Source organism: Rhipicephalus sanguineus, chromosome 8 (genome assembly GCF_013339695.2).
Source record: "Rhipicephalus sanguineus isolate Rsan-2018 chromosome 8, BIME_Rsan_1.4, whole genome shotgun sequence".
NCBI classification, from domain to species: domain Eukaryota; kingdom Metazoa; phylum Arthropoda; class Arachnida; order Ixodida; family Ixodidae; genus Rhipicephalus; species Rhipicephalus sanguineus.
In genome coordinates this window covers 49,532,356-49,550,463 of record NC_051183.1, presented here as the reverse complement: position 1 = coordinate 49,550,463, position 18,108 = coordinate 49,532,356, and the positions used below count along the sequence as shown (strand labels likewise).

The window sequence follows — 18,108 nt, the reverse complement described above, 5'->3', positions numbered from 1 at the left end:
AGCGGGCGAGCGCGGTCGGGCTGCAGAAGCGCCGCTTGTGCCGCCACGCAGCGTCTGCGTTATCACGTTACCCACGTGCCAATGGGATCCTCTCAGTGGATCCTATCCAGCCACCTCCTTTGTGAGCCGTACGCAGGCACCGGTGATCACATTCCAGTGCCATCATTAGCTAGAATCAGGGGCGTAGCCAAGGGGGGGGGGGATTCACCCCCCCCCAAAAAAAAATTTTTCAGTTTTGCTTGCGTATATATACACGCACACATACAAACGCACGCACGAACATGCATAAAGTATGGTTGAACCCCCCCCCCCCCCCCCCCGAAAAAAATTTCTGGCTACGCCCCTGGGTAGAATGCAGCCGATTTCGTGCAGCACACGTGTGATTCCACGACGCTTTTGTAAAGGAGCCGTCACCTGCCACACATTCGCTGGCATTGCGCTTCGCGCCATTCGTTTTTCAAGAGAGCCTAGGCATCGCGTCTTGTCAGTAATAACAAACTCATGTGCATTGTGGCGTCTACAATGCAGGCGAGGCGACCAAGTGTATACGTAGTAGCGTTCGCTGAAGACGTAGCGACACAAATGAAGAAATAAAAAGACGGTAATCGTTCTAACACTGACGTAAAGAAAGCGCGATTGCTTACCTTCTACGTCGTACAGCCGCAATCCACCGCCGCCGTCGCTCTCGCTCATGAAATAGCACCGGATACCTGTAGAAGTGCGTTCCTGGCGATTTTTTCTGTGTGTTTGAGCAGCCGACACCGCAGCAGTTATTTTTCGACATCGCTGAGGCCCGACAGAGTCGTTAAATCACGATGACAACACATCCATCCGTGCACTCGCGTGGACGCTTGCGGGAACACTGCTCGCCGGGACCCATCAGCGCTTCCGAGCCGTGGCGGCAGATGGCGTCGTCGGCTGTACTTGAAGGTCAGGTTTTCATGGAGACGTTTTCTGGGTTATACCTGGGGGAGTGGGGCTTTCGCTCTAAAACTTGTATTAAGAAGTCTGCATCAGTGCGACTTCCGTATCTCTCGACAGCAGCACTCGCGTAGCCAAAGGAGTCCCCCCCCCTCCGAAATTTTTCACACTTTTGTATGTGTATGTACACAGGCACGCATACAGACGCACGTACGAACATACATAGAGTACGGTTGAACCCCCCCCCCCTACCCATGACATGACGAGAACTTTAGTGGAGTCCTGAGGAACTCGAATCTGGGAAGCCGGAGGTCCCCAGGTCCCCCCCCCCCCCCCGCCTACCCAAAAAAAAAATTTATGGCTACGTTTTGGACAGCAGTGAATCCATACATTTACAAAGTGCGCTGCAAGATAGTTTGTTTGCACGTGCTGCGGCCTCTGCGCTTGCACATGCTTGAAACTAGACATATTTAGGTGATGTGCTGGAAATAAACTGGTTGAACTATTCTGTCTTGTTATTTCTCTAGTAGACGGTGGGACTTCAGGCCGCTCTACGTACATGCCCGAAAATAAGCCCAGCTGTTGAAAATTAACGGGAGCCCTCACTGCGGCGTCTCTCGTGGCCCCTTTCGCTGTGAGACGTTAGACCCCACAAACAGCCAAACGTGCGGCGTTGTACGTCTTGTTCACACAAACTACTCGCGTGGCTTCTGCAGCCTCGCACGCTACGCCACAAACGCAGCCAGTGCAATACAAAGAAATACAGGAAGACAGACACGAACATTGCCGTGCCATGAAGGAGATGCGAGAAGACTTCTGCACTCCGTTGTTTTCTGGCAGGACAACTTTACTGCCGCCATCTTGAATTTTGGTGCCGTTCCACGAAAGCGCCCGGCCCCCTCCGCTTTGCCAGTAATTTCGACTTGCTGGAGCGGGGGGAAACGTTTGCCCCATATACGTTTAATCGTTTGTGGCCAGGCAGTGTTTTAACGATAATGGCGACTTCAGGGCGCTGATTTTCCATTTCTTACTGCCCATCTTTAATTAAAGAAAGCCAGGGAGCAAAGGCAGTCTACTGTGAGAAGTGCTTCAACGCGCTATTTTAATTTTTTTTTCATCCATTGTGAAGCATGTTGTCCTTTGGATTCAACCAAAGGGGGGGGGGGGGGGGGCTTGCTCGGCATTAAATAATGCATTGCCACGCTGATATCGTGCGCCCGCAGTTCGTGGACAGGAGCTACTGGGCGCGCGGCGATTACGCAACGAAAGCACGCTAGATGACCATTATTGTGTGGCAGAAATGGTGCCCGAAATGCGCAGTATTTTTAATTACAGTGTAGGGTAGTTGAAATCGATCAGAAATGATCGTAAATTGTACCAGGTTTTCAGAGATGGGTAGCACCGAGGAAGACATTACGTCGCGATTTCTGTGTGCGCTAGTGTTGCTACTGTGTAATTTTAGCACGCTATGGAGCGCGGCTCCAGCACGTGGCAACACCCCGTGGCAAGAAACGCATCCGATCCAAGCGCCGCCAGTTCCCGATTTATGTCAGCTATCAGCCAATAGTAGCAATCTGCTGTTTGACGGCATGCGCCTGGCGCTCCGCCCACCGGAGTGAGGAAGGGGCCTCTGTATGAAAAGAGCGCCGGCATTTCTAGGGTGGGGCAGCCACCCCCATTCCTCGCGCGGGTGGAAGTTCGGGAGGGAGGAGGGGTGTTTGTCAAAATTTCGGCGGTGCACGCTAAAGAACCCCAGGAGGTCTAAATTTCCTGAACCCTCCACTACGGCGTTCGTCATCATCATATCATGGTTACGGCAAGTAAAACTCTGGATATTTTTATTGTTTTTTAAAGAGTGCACATTTCATAATAATATCTGGGGTTTAACGTCCCAAAACCACCATATGATTATGAGAGACGCCGTAGTGGAGGGCTCCGGAAATTTCGACCACCTGGGATTCTTTAACGTGCACCTAAATCTAAGTCCACGGGCCTCAAACATTTTCGCCTCCATCGAAAATGCAGCCGCCGCGGCCGGGATTCGATCCCGCGACCTTCGGGAAAGGGTGCACATTTCAGGTTGGTTAAAACATTTATGGACACCTACCAAGGTGCAAAATATTTATCGACGTTTCGGTTGCTAACAACCTGTTTACCGAGATTTCTGGTTGTCTAATAACCATAGAGTCCTAGAATTGCTAGCTTCGATTAGTGTTCTGCACAATGTTGCGTATGTGTATCAACCACTGAAATGAAACCAATCTGACTCTTCACTCGTCTGCTGCACATCATGTCACCTCAGGCATTCCACATTTTGGGGTGTTTGGGAACAATACGACTTCTGTGAACATATATATACATGTGTATTCATGGAGACGCCACACATAATATTAAAAACGGTAAGCAACGTGCTTGCATCCACTTAGCTCTGCAAACGAAACGCCGGTGCGTTAGGCCATTTCAGCATGCGTGCATTCTTCACTCGTGTGCTGCAACTAAGAATGTCATAAAAAGTTGGGCAGGTTGGTGTTGCTTCACGACTTTCATCATGAGCAACTAACAATGCCGCTTGTGCGAACCACTTGGTAACCTGCCGACGCATCACCGTTCCCCAAACTTGGCACCCTCCTCTTCACCACCGACGACGCATCCAAGCACACCATCAAAGTATGGTACTTACAGATTAAAACGTGACATTGTTTTTTTAATATAACTGCTATGAGCGATTGCTCGTGATAACCACATCATGTCACTGTAAATCTGGCCGCTTAAGGTAATGTTGGCTCTAATGTAAGTGTCCGGGTCAAAATTATGCTGATATCACATGAACTGTAGATGCAGGAAACGAAAGTATGCACACGACTTAGCCCTAAATTTTCGCATTTCAATCCACGAGTACTGTACACATCTAAGTGCATAACATGCCGTCAAGAAATATTCGAGACAAAGCACAATCCTTCCAATGCATTTATTGTAATAAAGGGATCACAATGGTCCGTACATTCAACAATGCCCACTTGGTAATACCAGACAGTGCAAGTTCCTTCAAACGGTTCCAACTCTGCCCGGGGGGGGGAAACGAGATCAAATGCATGGCGTACGCCTCAAATGCCCCATTGAAACGTTATCACTAGCAAACGAACTGCCTGCCTCTACCAGAGCAGCCAACCCGAAGACAAATGGTTGTGATGGCACACACTGAGATGCAAGACAACAACCTTAACATGGGTAAAGGCAACGAACAGTAATACTATTTCTTCTTGTGCTGTTACGTCGAAAACGTACGACCAAACATTTCGTATTTTGAAACAGATCGTTTAAAAAATTGTCTGTGGAAGATAGCAAGATATAGTTTTCCTGCAGAAATCGTAATGTGCAGCCCAAAGTACATAACATAGTATTTGTTTTTTGACAGATACTATTTTGACAGATTTCGCGCTTGCTTGACAAAGTGTATAATGTGCTACAGGACTGCATGTTCAGTGAAATTCCCGAGGTCCATGCATCGTCAGACTACAGTATACTAACAAAATAGATAACCCAATGCTGTGGACTTAATTTGCATCACAAATTACTACACTTACCACCTTAACGACGGTGACCAAAATTTCTAGAGCCCTCAACTACGGCATCCCCCATAATCATATCATGGTTTTGGGACGTTAAACCCCAGATTATTCCTTAACGAAGCTTAGCTAACTTTTATGCTAACACTGCAATTGTGAAAATACGTCACGAAATAAAACCGTCATCCTGATTAACATTGTCCTTTTTCTTCATCTCATATTGTAGGACATGACTTAAGTAGAAAGCAAATCTTTTCACAGCAAACTTTTGAGACAGATATTCCAAAATTGAACCTAGTTTGAAGACTACTGATAAATCTGTACCAATTCACTATCACCTCCATTGCTTGAATGATCGGTCATCAAGTTTTGAGCAAGGCCATGAGACAAGCTGTAGTAGAGGGCTTCAGATCATTCTCAACATCTTTTTTTATTTTTCACAAGCACTGGAAACATGGTTACACAAGCTTTCGTTCAGTCTAACCCCGCTGGAATGTTTCTGTTGTGGCTGTAGGTAAAATTCAACCTGCAATCTTATTTATGCTCAGTCTTAGTTGCACCTTCCAACTGAGCCATTATTTCCAAAACTGCAACGCGTGCCCTCAGATGGATTTTCACAGTCACCAGAAAAGCTTTGCGAGTGAGCAAAATGAGCACTACAATTTGTTTTACAACAAATGCCCACCTCTTTCAAGCAGGTTGCCTAATGAGTCGTACTCGTGCTTTCTGCCACAGACAGGTTTTTACGATCTATGCGGAATAAAAAAATACAAGTGGCATATTAAATGTGAGGTTTAGAAACAGAATCAAATGTGAGCAGAATGAATGAAAAAAGAACATCGTCAGTTAAGTAAAACTAATTAAAAAAACTGGGACCAATACGACAACCCCTTTCTTTCTTTGGCACTACTGCCTACTGGCCACAGCTGTGCAATAAGATAACGATGCAGCATGGTAATAAGAAAGCACATGCCTACAAGTGCAAAATGACTGATTTTAAACGATCATTAGGACCTTATGACTAAAGCATTAACAAATAAAAGGTAATCAATTCCAAAGGAAGGTGGAAACGACATACGTACAAAACTTGTTTTCAAGCAGTCTAATTTTATTTAAACGAATTAGTACTGGCGTGAGCCAATCGAGAGGAAAACACCGGGTGCAACGAGGTTGAGATTCAATCACCCGGTAAGCTCACGTAACGAGTTTAGGGGGAGACTGGTGTTGTACAGCCTCATGCTGCTTCATTCAATGGCACTTTAATGCACGCAACTACGATGGCATCACTTCGGTTTAACGCACTAATAAGTATAGGATATCCTGACTAAAGCAGCTCTGAAGTTGTACACACAGCAGGATACAAACATAACACGAAAGAAAGAAAAGGACAATAAATGCAACACGAAAGGCATACTTAATTCCGCAGTGACGTATTCGGGTGCACTGATATTTGGCGAACCCTCACTCCCATGGCACGTTAGATGCCAGTTTATACACAGTCCACAGCTTCCATATTGTCGCCATATGCCACCAGTGACTGGCACCGGAGAACAACAAACACCACCATAGTGCCTCGGTAAATGAAAACACGAGTTACTAGAGACGTACAATATACAACGCATACCCTAGCGTTACGATCACTAGTTCGTCTCGACAAGCCATACCGTTTCGTTCTGTAATACAATCCACAGCATTCACGTGCTCTCCATTCTTTTTCACTATCGTATCCAACGAAGAAGAGATCGTGGTCGACTCAACGAGTGCTTCAACCGATGCTGCTTACGGAGTGCTCATTCGTTTTGATGCATTCGACGACGTACCATGTGCAGTCGGCTTTAAAGTCACTAAAAGAAAGCGACGGCCGATAATCGGTACCATGGCAGCGGCGATATGCTGGTTGGGATTATGACAAGCCGACGGCAGTTAAGTAGCAATCTTTGCATCAAAGAAATGGTGGCATGCTGAAATGCTCTCGTACGAAAAGTTTGCATACGAGGCACGTAAAGCGCCTTTGTTCACGCTGCGGCCGGCCAGGCAAGTTGCTTGAGGTCTTGCCGAGGTTTCTGTAGGCCCCTCTCGGTTACTGCGGAGTACTGGAGTAGAAACGGTTGAAATCGATCCTGCACGTAAATGGCGAAACTGGTCAGCCCTTTCACTGGCGTGACTTGTGCTTGTCGTGTTTATTTGTCCCTTGTGTAGAAGTTCTGCGCTATAAATCTTGTAATTGTGGAGAACTGCCTGTAAATGCGTGAACTTTGCTGAGCATTATTTCAAGGCACTCGATATTCTATTGCAGCAAAAATGTCATAATAAGTTGATTTATCAGTTTTATAGCAGTTAATCTTCATTAAATTTTAATGAAATATATATTTATGCTGCACTCAGTCATGTTCTGTTTCTGCATAAACAGACTCACATCTCACTCTATCACTCAAACCTCGATATAATGAACACGGATATAACGAATTATCAGTTATAACAAAGTAAATGAAAAATAGTCTTGCCATAGATACAGTGCTATGAACGCACGTTTATAACGAATTTTTGGATATAACGAAGTGATTCTCGTGTCGTATGGGACTTTGTTATAATGAGGTTATTGTATAGTGCAATATTGTTTTCGATTATATTCTCTTCGAGTAAAGACATATACTTTTGATGCGGCTCACTGAAAGTGGCACGTCGACCAACTCATCGAACATGGTAGTGCCTTCAGTAAAGTGACCATACGCAACAGTACAGTGAAAAACTAAGTTAAATGAAGATACAGTAGACTCTTGTTAAAAGGAACCTGAACAGACCAAGAAAAAGTATTCCGTTTACTGAAAGTCTACAGTACATTTATTACACATGAGGTTCAATTAATCAAAACCTGCATGTATTTTGATCCTTCGTAGCCTCTAGTCGAAATGAGAAAAAAGCAAGTTGTCTACACAAATGTGCACAAAGTGCCTCAAGGGTTAGAGAAAGACACGCAACTGCTTGCTGTCATATGATCGGGTTTAACATACACTTTAAATTTAATACCGCTACATCAAGTGCGAAATTCACCATGCCAGTCAGTCACCGTGGTGACGGATTTTATCACCAACTGCATACACTATGCTCCACTGTTCAGCATAAAAAGTGGTTCTAGATATCCAATAACAATCCACTTCCTTCTAGGATGTTAATACTAGTATGACTCTGTAAAACGACGCAACTGTAAAATGGCAATTATAACTTATCAATGTGTCACAAATATCTACAATGAGTGACTTGATCACTTCGATAGTGTGATAGTTTCAGGATCAATGCCACTTACAATAAAAATAGATATAGACAATTAAAATGACCTGCTAAGCTGTTTTACCTAAGTCATCAAAACATTTCTAAGTAACCAGCGAGAATGTATGAACAATTATGCTGCAATCGTTTAGTCGAAAGCCTTCGTGCCGCAAAGTGCTCAGGACTAAAGTTAAATCCCTTTTATATCACCACTGCTGGTGATTTCAATGTCTTTAAGAATGACATGAACTACGGAAGTGCAGAAGTCAAAATATAAATAATCTGCTCTCAACTAAAAATCCATTACGATTATACATAGGTCCGTATAATTTTGGAGCTCAAGGTACACCATAGTATGGGATTCTGAATGTAATTACGATGATACAAGGTTCTTCAGTGTGCACCTGAACTCAACACCCTGAATGTCCTTTTGTAGCCATTTGTTTTACCACTCTCTCATACGAATAAACAAATGAAGAGTTGGCTGAGAAGCAATTTGAAAAAATGGCACACCTTGCACTATGTCATGCAAGGCTGGACGATTCTGAAGTCTAATCTGGTTGCTTCTAGGTTGTTCCTAGGCTTTATCTAGGTGATGCTAGGTTGTATCTAGGTTGCTTTTCAGTGCAGAGAGGTTCAAGTTAAACCACAGACAGACATGACACGGATGTCGAAACTCCAGAAACTCACGCTGAAACCGAGCGTTCGCACCTCCTAGAGATCTATGGGCACGTCATCGTTCGTGAAGGGCTTCCATTGCTTCGGGGTCTTCTCGCTGCCACTGTTGCCTTTCCAGTTTTCTGGTATTCTCTCGTTATACGTACCAATGAAGCACTCCATATAGATGCTTCAGCGAAGCTGAAACATGCGGCCACGATGTTTATCACGGGGTTAATCCTAACGGTTTATTAAAGCTTTTCTAAATTACTGGTTACAGCTGTCTAGAAATCTTAATTGCTGTTTGCCGCCCGTGCATTGCCTTCATTTTTAGTGTACCAGTGTGAGTAGTGGAATTTGCCCCATTGCTGTGGCACATACCCACTAATGATGATAGTTTTTGTACATACCAAAGTTTTTATGACCAGGCTTAACAGCTTCGCTGTTAAAAGTTCAGCTTGCTTCCAGTGTGCAAAAACAATGTGGAACTAGATGAACCTTTGCAGTGAATAAGACACCTTCTCTCGACTTACCGGTGCAGCATCTCGGCAAGATTTATCTCATGGCTGGCTTGCGAAGAGGCGCCTCCTTCTAGCAGCTTTTTGCGTAGCGTGCTCAGGTGGAGGTGAAACTTGCGCTGGAAGCGGTTCACTTGTTCCTCGAAGTTCTCCCCCTTATCGTCACTCTACAAAAAAAAATGCGGGGGAGAAGAGCAGAGAAGAACGAGATTTTAAACACACAAGTAAGGCACATCTACAGTATAACCTCATTACAACAGACCTTCATAGTGAAGAGGATTTTGGTCTGTTGTAAAGGGAGTATGTAAAATCCAAGTACTGTTACAACAGACTTTTACGTAAATGCTTAATGGGTCTGTTATAACCGGAGAGAATTATGAGTCACAAACATGGCCTTATTTTTAACGGGGGACCCCCAAAAAATGCAATTTTTGGAAAATCACATTTTCAGTTTCTGTAGCCCATTTTCTATCTGATTCCAAATTATCTTCACTGAAAACTACGTAGAAGTGCTATAAAATTTTATTTTGCATCTGCCGACTTGGCGAAAGTTGCGGAAATAGCAAAAAAAAAAAACAGTGTTTCTGAAAATTATAGCTTGGCAACGGCGCAACTGGTCGCCACCATTTCGGACTCGTCGTAAAAAGCATTTCTCCGTGTTCAAGTTCTCCGTTTCAGCTAGCTTCTCCATTCAGTAACAAGCGTACAAAAAGCACGTTTTGGCTGCTTCTGCCGTGATGCTCGCTTCGGGATCGTCGTCTGCTGCTTGTGCGTCGCGAGGTCGCGGGTGTCGAAAATTGCGCTACTTAGTGACGCGTTCGCACTCGTTCTGTGTTCACGGGTCGACAATAATTTAGAACGCTTCAGTTGGGTAGCTGCAAGCGGAAGCTCAATCATCAGATTACGATAGCGTGCCGCACTCGTCGCGAACATCGAAGACGTGCGACTGCTCGTTGGACCCGCTGTTCGAGGTTCTTATCAGCACTTCGGAGCTTATGACGAAGACCACCGCATGATGTACTTTGAAACATCAAGCACCACGGCCACGCACATCGCAACCGAGCTATGTAGTCGATGTCGTGGCTAGGCCTAATTCTGCTTTGGGTGCCGATGTACGAGACAAATCCGAACTTTGCGGGCAAGAACATCGCGCTAGCGGACATGCGAAAACGAAGAAGCCGCAATGTCCTTCGTCGTAAGCAACGAATCGCATCGCCCGCTGGCTCCTCAGAATTGCGGATAGGCATTTTGCGCATCGGCAGTGGACACCCGGCCAAGCTTGCCACGCAGCGACCGCTCGCAGAAGCAGTGGCAGCGGCTAGCAATTTCGCGCGTCAGTGTCCCAAAACGCAACACCAAGCACGCTGCGCGCGGATTTTTTGTCGCTACAGCTAGGCGTAGCTGATCATTGACAGACCGGAGATCGGCGGCCTTCGTTCTTAAATCGGTACGTCGACACCCGCGGCACGCTGTTCCCGTCCCGAAAGTATGCTAAGCGATGTTTGAAGTCAGAAGTTATTGAATTTGGTATGTCCGTGGTAAAAAAGTCCGCTGGCCTGACATTTTAGTCAATTATATCCGAATGCCCGTTGTACCAGAATCCGTTGTAAACGAAGCTCAATCAATGGAACAAATACGGAGGTCGGCGTTACGCCGCAAATTGGTATGTAATATCCAAATGTCTGTTGTAAACAGATCCGTTGTAACGAGGCTATACTGTATTATGACAGATGAATTTTATAGAAGGTGGAGGAAGTTTCATAGAGAGGTGTGAACTGTGGTTAACTGAGGTCAGCATGAAGCTATCCTAGGTTTAAGCCACATGAAAGTTCTAGAGTCGGGAGTTTTGTCCTCGTCCTGGAACACAATCCGAGCTTTACACTTACCAGGAAAGCATTCGACTTGAGGTTAAATTCCTTTCTGGCACACCCTTTGGTATGCCCTTCAAAATATACCTTTCTAATGCAACCTTTTGATGCACCCCTCTGGTGCACCCTTTCAATACACGCTTCAGGTACACCTCTCTATCGCACTCTTCTGGTGACCCCTTCTGGCACATCTTTCTATAACACCCTTCTGGTGAACAGTACACCTTTCTATTGCACTCTCCTGGTGACCCCTTCTGGCACATCTTTGTATTACACCCTTCTAGTGAACAGTACACCTTTCATTGCAATCTCCTGGTGACCCTTTTGGCACAGCTTTCTATTACAGTAAAAGCTCGTTAATTCGGATTTCACGGGACCGGAAAAAATGTCCGAATTAACCGAATGCCGAATTAACGAATGAACAGGAAAAACAACATTAAAATCAAGTTGGAGAAGCATACCTTTATTTGCTGAAGTATTTTGTAATGGTCGTCTGCGTTTTCGTGCAGATTCCGGCTGACATTACAATTTTTCTTAACTCTTCCAAATGGCCAACAGCACGCAAACTGTCGGAAGTGCTCAGGCAAACGTCCTCTAATATCAAAAGAGCCTCCGAGACTTCCCGTGAGGTGCGATGAGTTCGCGACATCATTAATAATTTCTTGATCGGGCAGGAGACCAGTCGTGGCGACACAATCATCAATCGCGATGTAGTCCTGAAGGGTCATATCTGAGGGAAGGACAGCATCGAAGGTAGGGCAGCCATCGTCGTTGGACTCGGCTGACACCTCGCCGATGCCATCGTCAGCTACTGCCGCATGCTCGGGCCTCACATGTAAACACGGTCACAACGGGGAAAAAAAGAGAACTCCGCAAGAAGAGACGGTGCCGACGCAACACAAGGGAAAATGGCGTCGGAGGCGAGCGAAGAAAGAAGACGCCGACGTTCGGTGACGCTGCGATCGCCCCCACTAGTTGATGACGATAGCGATGGCACTGAGGTTTCGGTTTCGCTCCAGTGGTGCCAGCGCTGCCTTACCACACCTTTGTGTAGCAGCAGCCGTCAACATTTGTCCGAATTAAGCGGTGCAGTGTCCAATTCTGACGAATTAACGAAGGTTTGGCCCCATAGATTAACATGCACTTCGGCCGGGACCAATAGAGCCGTCCGAATTATCCGAATTTCCGAATTAACGGGTGTCGAATTAACGAGCTTTTACTGTACACCCTTCTGGTGAACAGTACACCTTTCTATTGCAATCTCCTGGTGACACCTTCTGTCACATCTTTCTATTACACCCTTCTGGTGAACAGTACACCTTTCTACTGCACTCTTCTGGTGACGTCTTCTGGTACATCTTTCTATTACACCCTTCTGGTGAACAGCACACCTTTCTATTGCACTCTTCTGGTGACCCCTTCTGGCACATCTTTCTATTAAACCCTTCTGGTGAACAGTGCACCTTTCTATTGCACTCTTTTGGTGACTTCTTATGGTGCATCTTTCTATTACACCCTTCTGGTGAACAGTACACCTTTCTATTGCACTCTTCTGGTGACCCCTTCTGGCACATCTTTCTATTACACCCTTCTGGTGAACAGTACACCTTTCTATTTCACTCTCCTGGTGACCCCTTCTGGCACATCTTTCTATTACACCCTTCTGGTGAACAGTGCACCTTTCTATTGCACTCTTTTGGTGACTTCTTATGGTGCATCTTTCTATTACACCCTTCTGGTGAACAGTGCACCTTTCTATTGCACTCTTCTGGTGACCCCTTCTGGCACATCTTTCTATTACACCCTTCTGGTGAACAGTACACCTTTCTATTGCACTCTCCTGGTGACCCCTTCTGGCACATCTTTCTATTACACCCTTCTGGTGAACAGTACACCTATCTATTGCACTCTCCTGGTGACCCCTTCTGGCACATCTTTCTATTACCCCCTTCTGGTGAACAGTACACCTTTCTATTGCACTCTTGTGGTTACCCCTTCTGGCACATATTTCTATTAGACCCATCTGGTGAACAGTACACCTTTCTATTGCACTCTCCTGGTGACCCCTTCTGGCACATCTTTCTATTACACCCTTCTGGTGAACAGTACACCTTTCTATTGCAACCTTCTGGTGACCCCTTCTGGCACATCTTTCTATTACACCTTTCTGGTGAACAATACACCTATCTATTGCACTCTCCTGGTGACCCCTTCTGGCACATCTTTCTATTACACCCTTCTGGTGAACAGTGCACCTTTCTATTGCACTCTTTTGGTGACTACTTCTGGCACATCTTTCTATTACACCCTTCTGGTGAACAGTACACCTTTCTATTGCACTCTTCTGGTGACTCCTTCTGGCATGTCTTTCTAGTGAACCCTTCTAGTACACCTTTCTGTAGCACACTTCTGGTGACCCCTTCTGACACATCTTTTTATTACACCCTTTTGGTGCACCCTTCCAGTACACCTTTCTATTGCACCCTTCCGGTGCACCCTTCTGGTACACCTTTATACTGCACCCTTCTAGTGTGCCCTTCCAGTAAACCCCTCAGTTTCACCGTTTCGGGGCAGTTCTGCTGACATCCTCCCCCTTGAAAGATTTTTCACAAAACTGATATCACACAAGACTATAGCTATGTGGCCATCACTGCATACTGTTATGTGCCAGCTCAGAAGCACAAATGCAAAAGCGGTGCTGGCAAAGTACCCATACTGACCACCATGAAGGAGGCGAACCGAAGGCACTGCTGCAGTGTGTCGTGAATGAGCTTGAAGACAGGGTAGTTGGTCAGCATACAGAGGTTGACAAACGAGTCTATCAGGTCCGTGTGTAACTCAAGCACTTCATCTATCGTCTGGACCTGCGAGGAAAGGGTAAGGCAATAATTTCTGAATTTTTACATGCCAAAACCACGACATGATGATGAGGCATGTACTGGCACACATAGCTGTTTACTGTTTCTCAGGGTGCTGAGCGTGCCCCTGCAAGGGTTGCAGAATATAGTGCCCCTTCCTTCCTCAACTACTCACTTCTTTCAGGGCTGCAGCAATGTCGTAGAGAGCTCCGAATGATAGTTAGTATAATTTTTTGAGATCAGGGATCATACTAGTAACCATCATTATGCAATGCATGCATGCCTGTGTAATTAAGGGACAACATGTGCTGTGCCCCTTGACAGCTATTAAGGTGAAAGCCTTAAATGCCTCATCAAATGCTAAAATTGACCGTCGGCATCGGCGTCCCATGCATGCGGTGTCGGGCACAGCACAAGTGATGCAAAAAATCATCACGTCATGATGACATCACAATCGCAAAAATCTGCGGCATCATCATGACGTCACAAATTCTGGTATGACATCACGTGACTTCACATCACATGACATCGTAGCTTGGTCAAAGGTAGGCCGATCACGGAGGTAATGCAAAATTAGGTGAGGTGCCTGCGATCCTGGAGGCAGTGCAAAACCATGATAATTGCGAAAAGCTTCCGGATGGTAGCGGGGCAAGATCAATACATCGACTGAGAAGAAAAAAATGGCTTTCGCCTTGGAGTCTACTTGGGTGAATCCGCAGGTACCCTGTGAGTTTCTCCCAATCTTAGTATGCTTTCTTGCATGACACAAGTGTACTGCGACGAAAGTGACTTAAAAAGCGTTCTGCACGTGACAAATCATGGCCGAACAGTCTAGTTATATTTCTTTCTTTCTCAATTAGCATGTAATTGCTGCTGTGTGCACTTCGCTTTGTTTGGCTGCTTTGTAAGCAGACAATCGCTTTATTTGCGACTGTTAGTCATAAGAATGTAAATGTTCAGCTAGAAGCAACAACTGACGCAAATATTTTCCAGCATGGACAAGCAAGAAGTACGATTTCACCGAATTTACGCAACAGAGAAGTTTGAATGAAGCAGGTTTACAATACACTGAAAACCTAGCAGGCCAAGCAAGAGCTTGAAATTTGTTTGAATTAAGCAAATGCTTGAATTATCATTTAAATTATTGAGTCTACGTACACATGTACTTGGGCAAGTATGTAACAGACGTGTAAATCAGCCCAAATGACCGCTTGAATTCCTGAATGTGCCAAAGCAAAACCAAAGCGTACTCATGGACCACACCTTCTGCATACGATCCTGGAATATATGCCAGCTGGGTTCAATGACCTCGACCGTGACGAAGTACTGCAGGTTCTTCACAAAGTGCATCATCCGCTGGCGCAGCCCGAACGCCACGATAGGGTACGATGCTGCCGGCCGCTTGGCAGCTTTGTCTCGTACCCAGACCCTGAAAGACAGCATACTGGCTCATTGTGGTGTCAATCAAAAATCAAAGAAAACACAGCATAAAAGTGTTACTTTTCAAGGAATATTGGTTATGCACAAACTATACAAGGGTGCAGAAGACATGAACGCGTCTGTGTCTTCTAAGTCCTTGCCGAGTTTACGTGCAACTAATTTTCCTCGCAAGCATAGCAGAAAGTTTTTATTGAAGTGCTACTTAACGGGATCACTCTAGAAAAAAATCACCGTCCAAGCACACCGTACAGAAGGTTAACCAGCGAAGCTGAAACGAGAGGCCCTGGTGCTTATTACGAGCTGGGACCTATTAAGGTGTCTGCTGTCGTAGCTTTTGATTTTTCTGTCAGCACATTTAAGAGGTGCGTGCTTCAAACACTGCGTTTGGTGACATTAGCTTAAGGACATTAAAGGGACACTAAAGAGCAAACTGATTTTTCTCATATTAGTAAAGTACTCTTTCGCGATACCAAAAACACCACGCTTGCTGCGAGAAGCCGCTTAGTAAGTGAGAAAACGCGCAAAAACAAAATGTGGGTGGCGACGCCACCTTGAAGTTTCCACACCATTCGCCGTGACGTCAAACGTTTTGACGGTGCCTACTCGGACCTACGTAATTCCTAATCGCTAAAAATGAAGTACATTGTCCTCTGAGGGGTCCACAGACTTAACATACCAAGTTTGGGGTAGTTTTGTTGAGTCAATGGCGCCAAAATACGATAAATACACTTTGAAATCCACGACGTCAAGCGGGGAGATTTCGGCGCGAAATTTAAAAATGCAACTTTGAACTTGATTTTCTTATCTATTAATAAGCCTATGATGGCGAAATTAATGACATTAGAGTTCTCAGAGCGCAATTTATCGATCTAAACCGATTTACTGTTTCTCTTAAGGGGAGATGCGGGTCGAAAAACACGAGTTTTCTAAAAAATTATCGATTTTTTGTTTTCGCCTGTTTTGTTAAGATTAGTACCTCTACTGTTCTGAAAAAAAAAATCAATGTCGAGACTCAACTGGAAATGCTTTAAAATTGCGTCTAAAGAGCACAAGGTGGCTGTCAAAAGGCCGAAAGTGTGTCATCTTCGAGCACCTTGCCGCTGATAATGCGCCGCCGCTCACCATTGTCGACCGCATGAGGCGAAGAGCCGAGCCTCACTCTTCAAATAACAACGGTTTCCCGCGCTGCTGCAGCGCAAGAAATAATAAAGAGAAGCACGCTTTTGCCGCCTTCTTCGAGCGCCGCGACTGGCTTTAAATCACGTGGTACGGATCGGGAGCCGCCATTGGCCGCTGCGCGCCTGTGTGTGCTGTGAAGCCTACTTGCAGGATCCGTGTCTCGTCGAGCAGCGCAGCTGAACAACGCTTTTCTCGAGCGCTTATCCGTTATTGATGAAGAAAGCCGTAGGAAGCGCGGTCACCGGCCTGTGAAGTTTCACGCGACGCACAAATTTCGAGGACGCCGGCGCAAATCAAAGCCGAACACTCAAACCACGAAAAGATCGTCTGCTGCCGCAAGGCGTAGTGGCAGTGACGCCGATGCGTCCGACGAGTTTGCCGCGGCATTCGAATATGTGCCTCCCAGAAAAAGATCGGACTCTTCGAAGACGAAGAAAAATCGCAGGACGACGAGTCTTCGTTGATTGCTGATATGACAGCACTGAACATGTTGGTTTAATCGAGGGCACTCCAGTTTTGAACGTGTTCTGGAAGAGCTTGGCGTGCTCCCGCCTCATGATCTGGTTGCTCTTGGCTCATCACGGGACAGCACACGCCAGAAAAAAATGTCTCAAAAACTAACAGGAGAAGCAAGGGCCCGTCGGCGTGCGCTGAAGAAAAAATCGCTGGTCGAGGAGTCAGCTCGAAAGAGCCGTGAGGGCTAAACCTATGGTGCTGGCGCATTTTAATGGCAGTGGCCACTACAAGGAGGATTGTTCTTTCTTGTGTACAAATTTCGTTGCATTCAATGACATCTTTGATAAATAAACATGCAATTTTGACTTTAAAACTCGTTTTTCTCAAAACACAAATTTTGCCATTTTTTTCAATGTGCCCCTCCTTTTTCGGGTACTTCTGGTGCTCAGATCTGCATGAAATTTTTCCCAAAGTTTTTCCAAAGTACGAGAAATGCAATTATCTTGTTTAAGTTTCGATATTCTTATTATAAAATAAAAAAAAGTTATGTAAACTTTTACTAGGGTAGGAGAAATATGAACTTCCAACGTTAAAATTTTTCACGTCTAGTACATATTTTGTATGGACTTCCTAATTAGTTATTTGCATTCCGCACTTTATTTGAAACATTATGAACTATCAATTGTAAAAAATTATTGAAGTTTAGGTCTGAAAAGAGGGGGGGCAAAATGCTTCAGTTTTTCACTTTGTCATGTTGCAGAACTAAAAGTATGCAACTTGCAAGAAAACTAATTATATATTTGAAATCAGCATAAAAAGTTCTATAAGCAGCTCAAGTTTCATTGCTCTAGGGTGAATATTAAAGAAAAAGTGTCTTCGAGTAGCATCTCCCCTTAAGTGTCCCTTTAAGGGGTATTCAGACGGGGGAGGAATGCTCGGGGGAGACGGGGGGGTTGCGGATCACGTGACCACGACGTCACGGATTAGCGAGTGGGCGTGACCCCCCCGCGCCTCTTCAGAGGAGACGGGGACGTTTTCCCCGAAAGGACAAACAATCCCCCGGCGGTGGGGGATGTGGCGGAATTTCTGGCTCTTGTTTGGCCACATTGTTGCACTTGCTCCTGCAGAGAGCGGCAGTGGGTGTCCAGTCTGCAGTTGGGGTCATCTGTAGCTGGGGTCATCGTCGTCGGCAGCTGGTGAAACGGGCGGTACAAGCCACAGGAGTAGTCTGGTAACACTGGTCTCCCCCTCCGTTCGCCCCGTCCGTGTGAGTGGGGGGCATTTGTGGCGACTTCTCCTCGCGAGTTGACGTCACTAGGCTCCGCCTTTACCCCCCGAGCATTTCTCCTCCGTCTGAATACCCCTTTAAGTACACCAA

General features: G+C 45.6%; 1 protein-coding gene across 1 annotated transcript in view; it reads right to left on the bottom strand.

Annotated features, from left to right (window-relative positions):
• Positions 1-3,874: 3,874 nt before the first annotated feature.
• The window catches only part of LOC119401858 (gamma-tubulin complex component 2), a gene marked incomplete in the record, with an annotated part of 48,142 nt that continues 33,908 nt past the window's right edge, over positions 3,875-18,108 (bottom strand). The window contains 4 exon segments of the mRNA XM_049418229.1: positions 3,875-6,607; positions 8,945-9,096; positions 13,518-13,661; positions 14,919-15,084. Of these exon segments, the coding sequence (XP_049274186.1) occupies positions 6,568-6,607; positions 8,945-9,096; positions 13,518-13,661; positions 14,919-15,084 (502 nt within the window).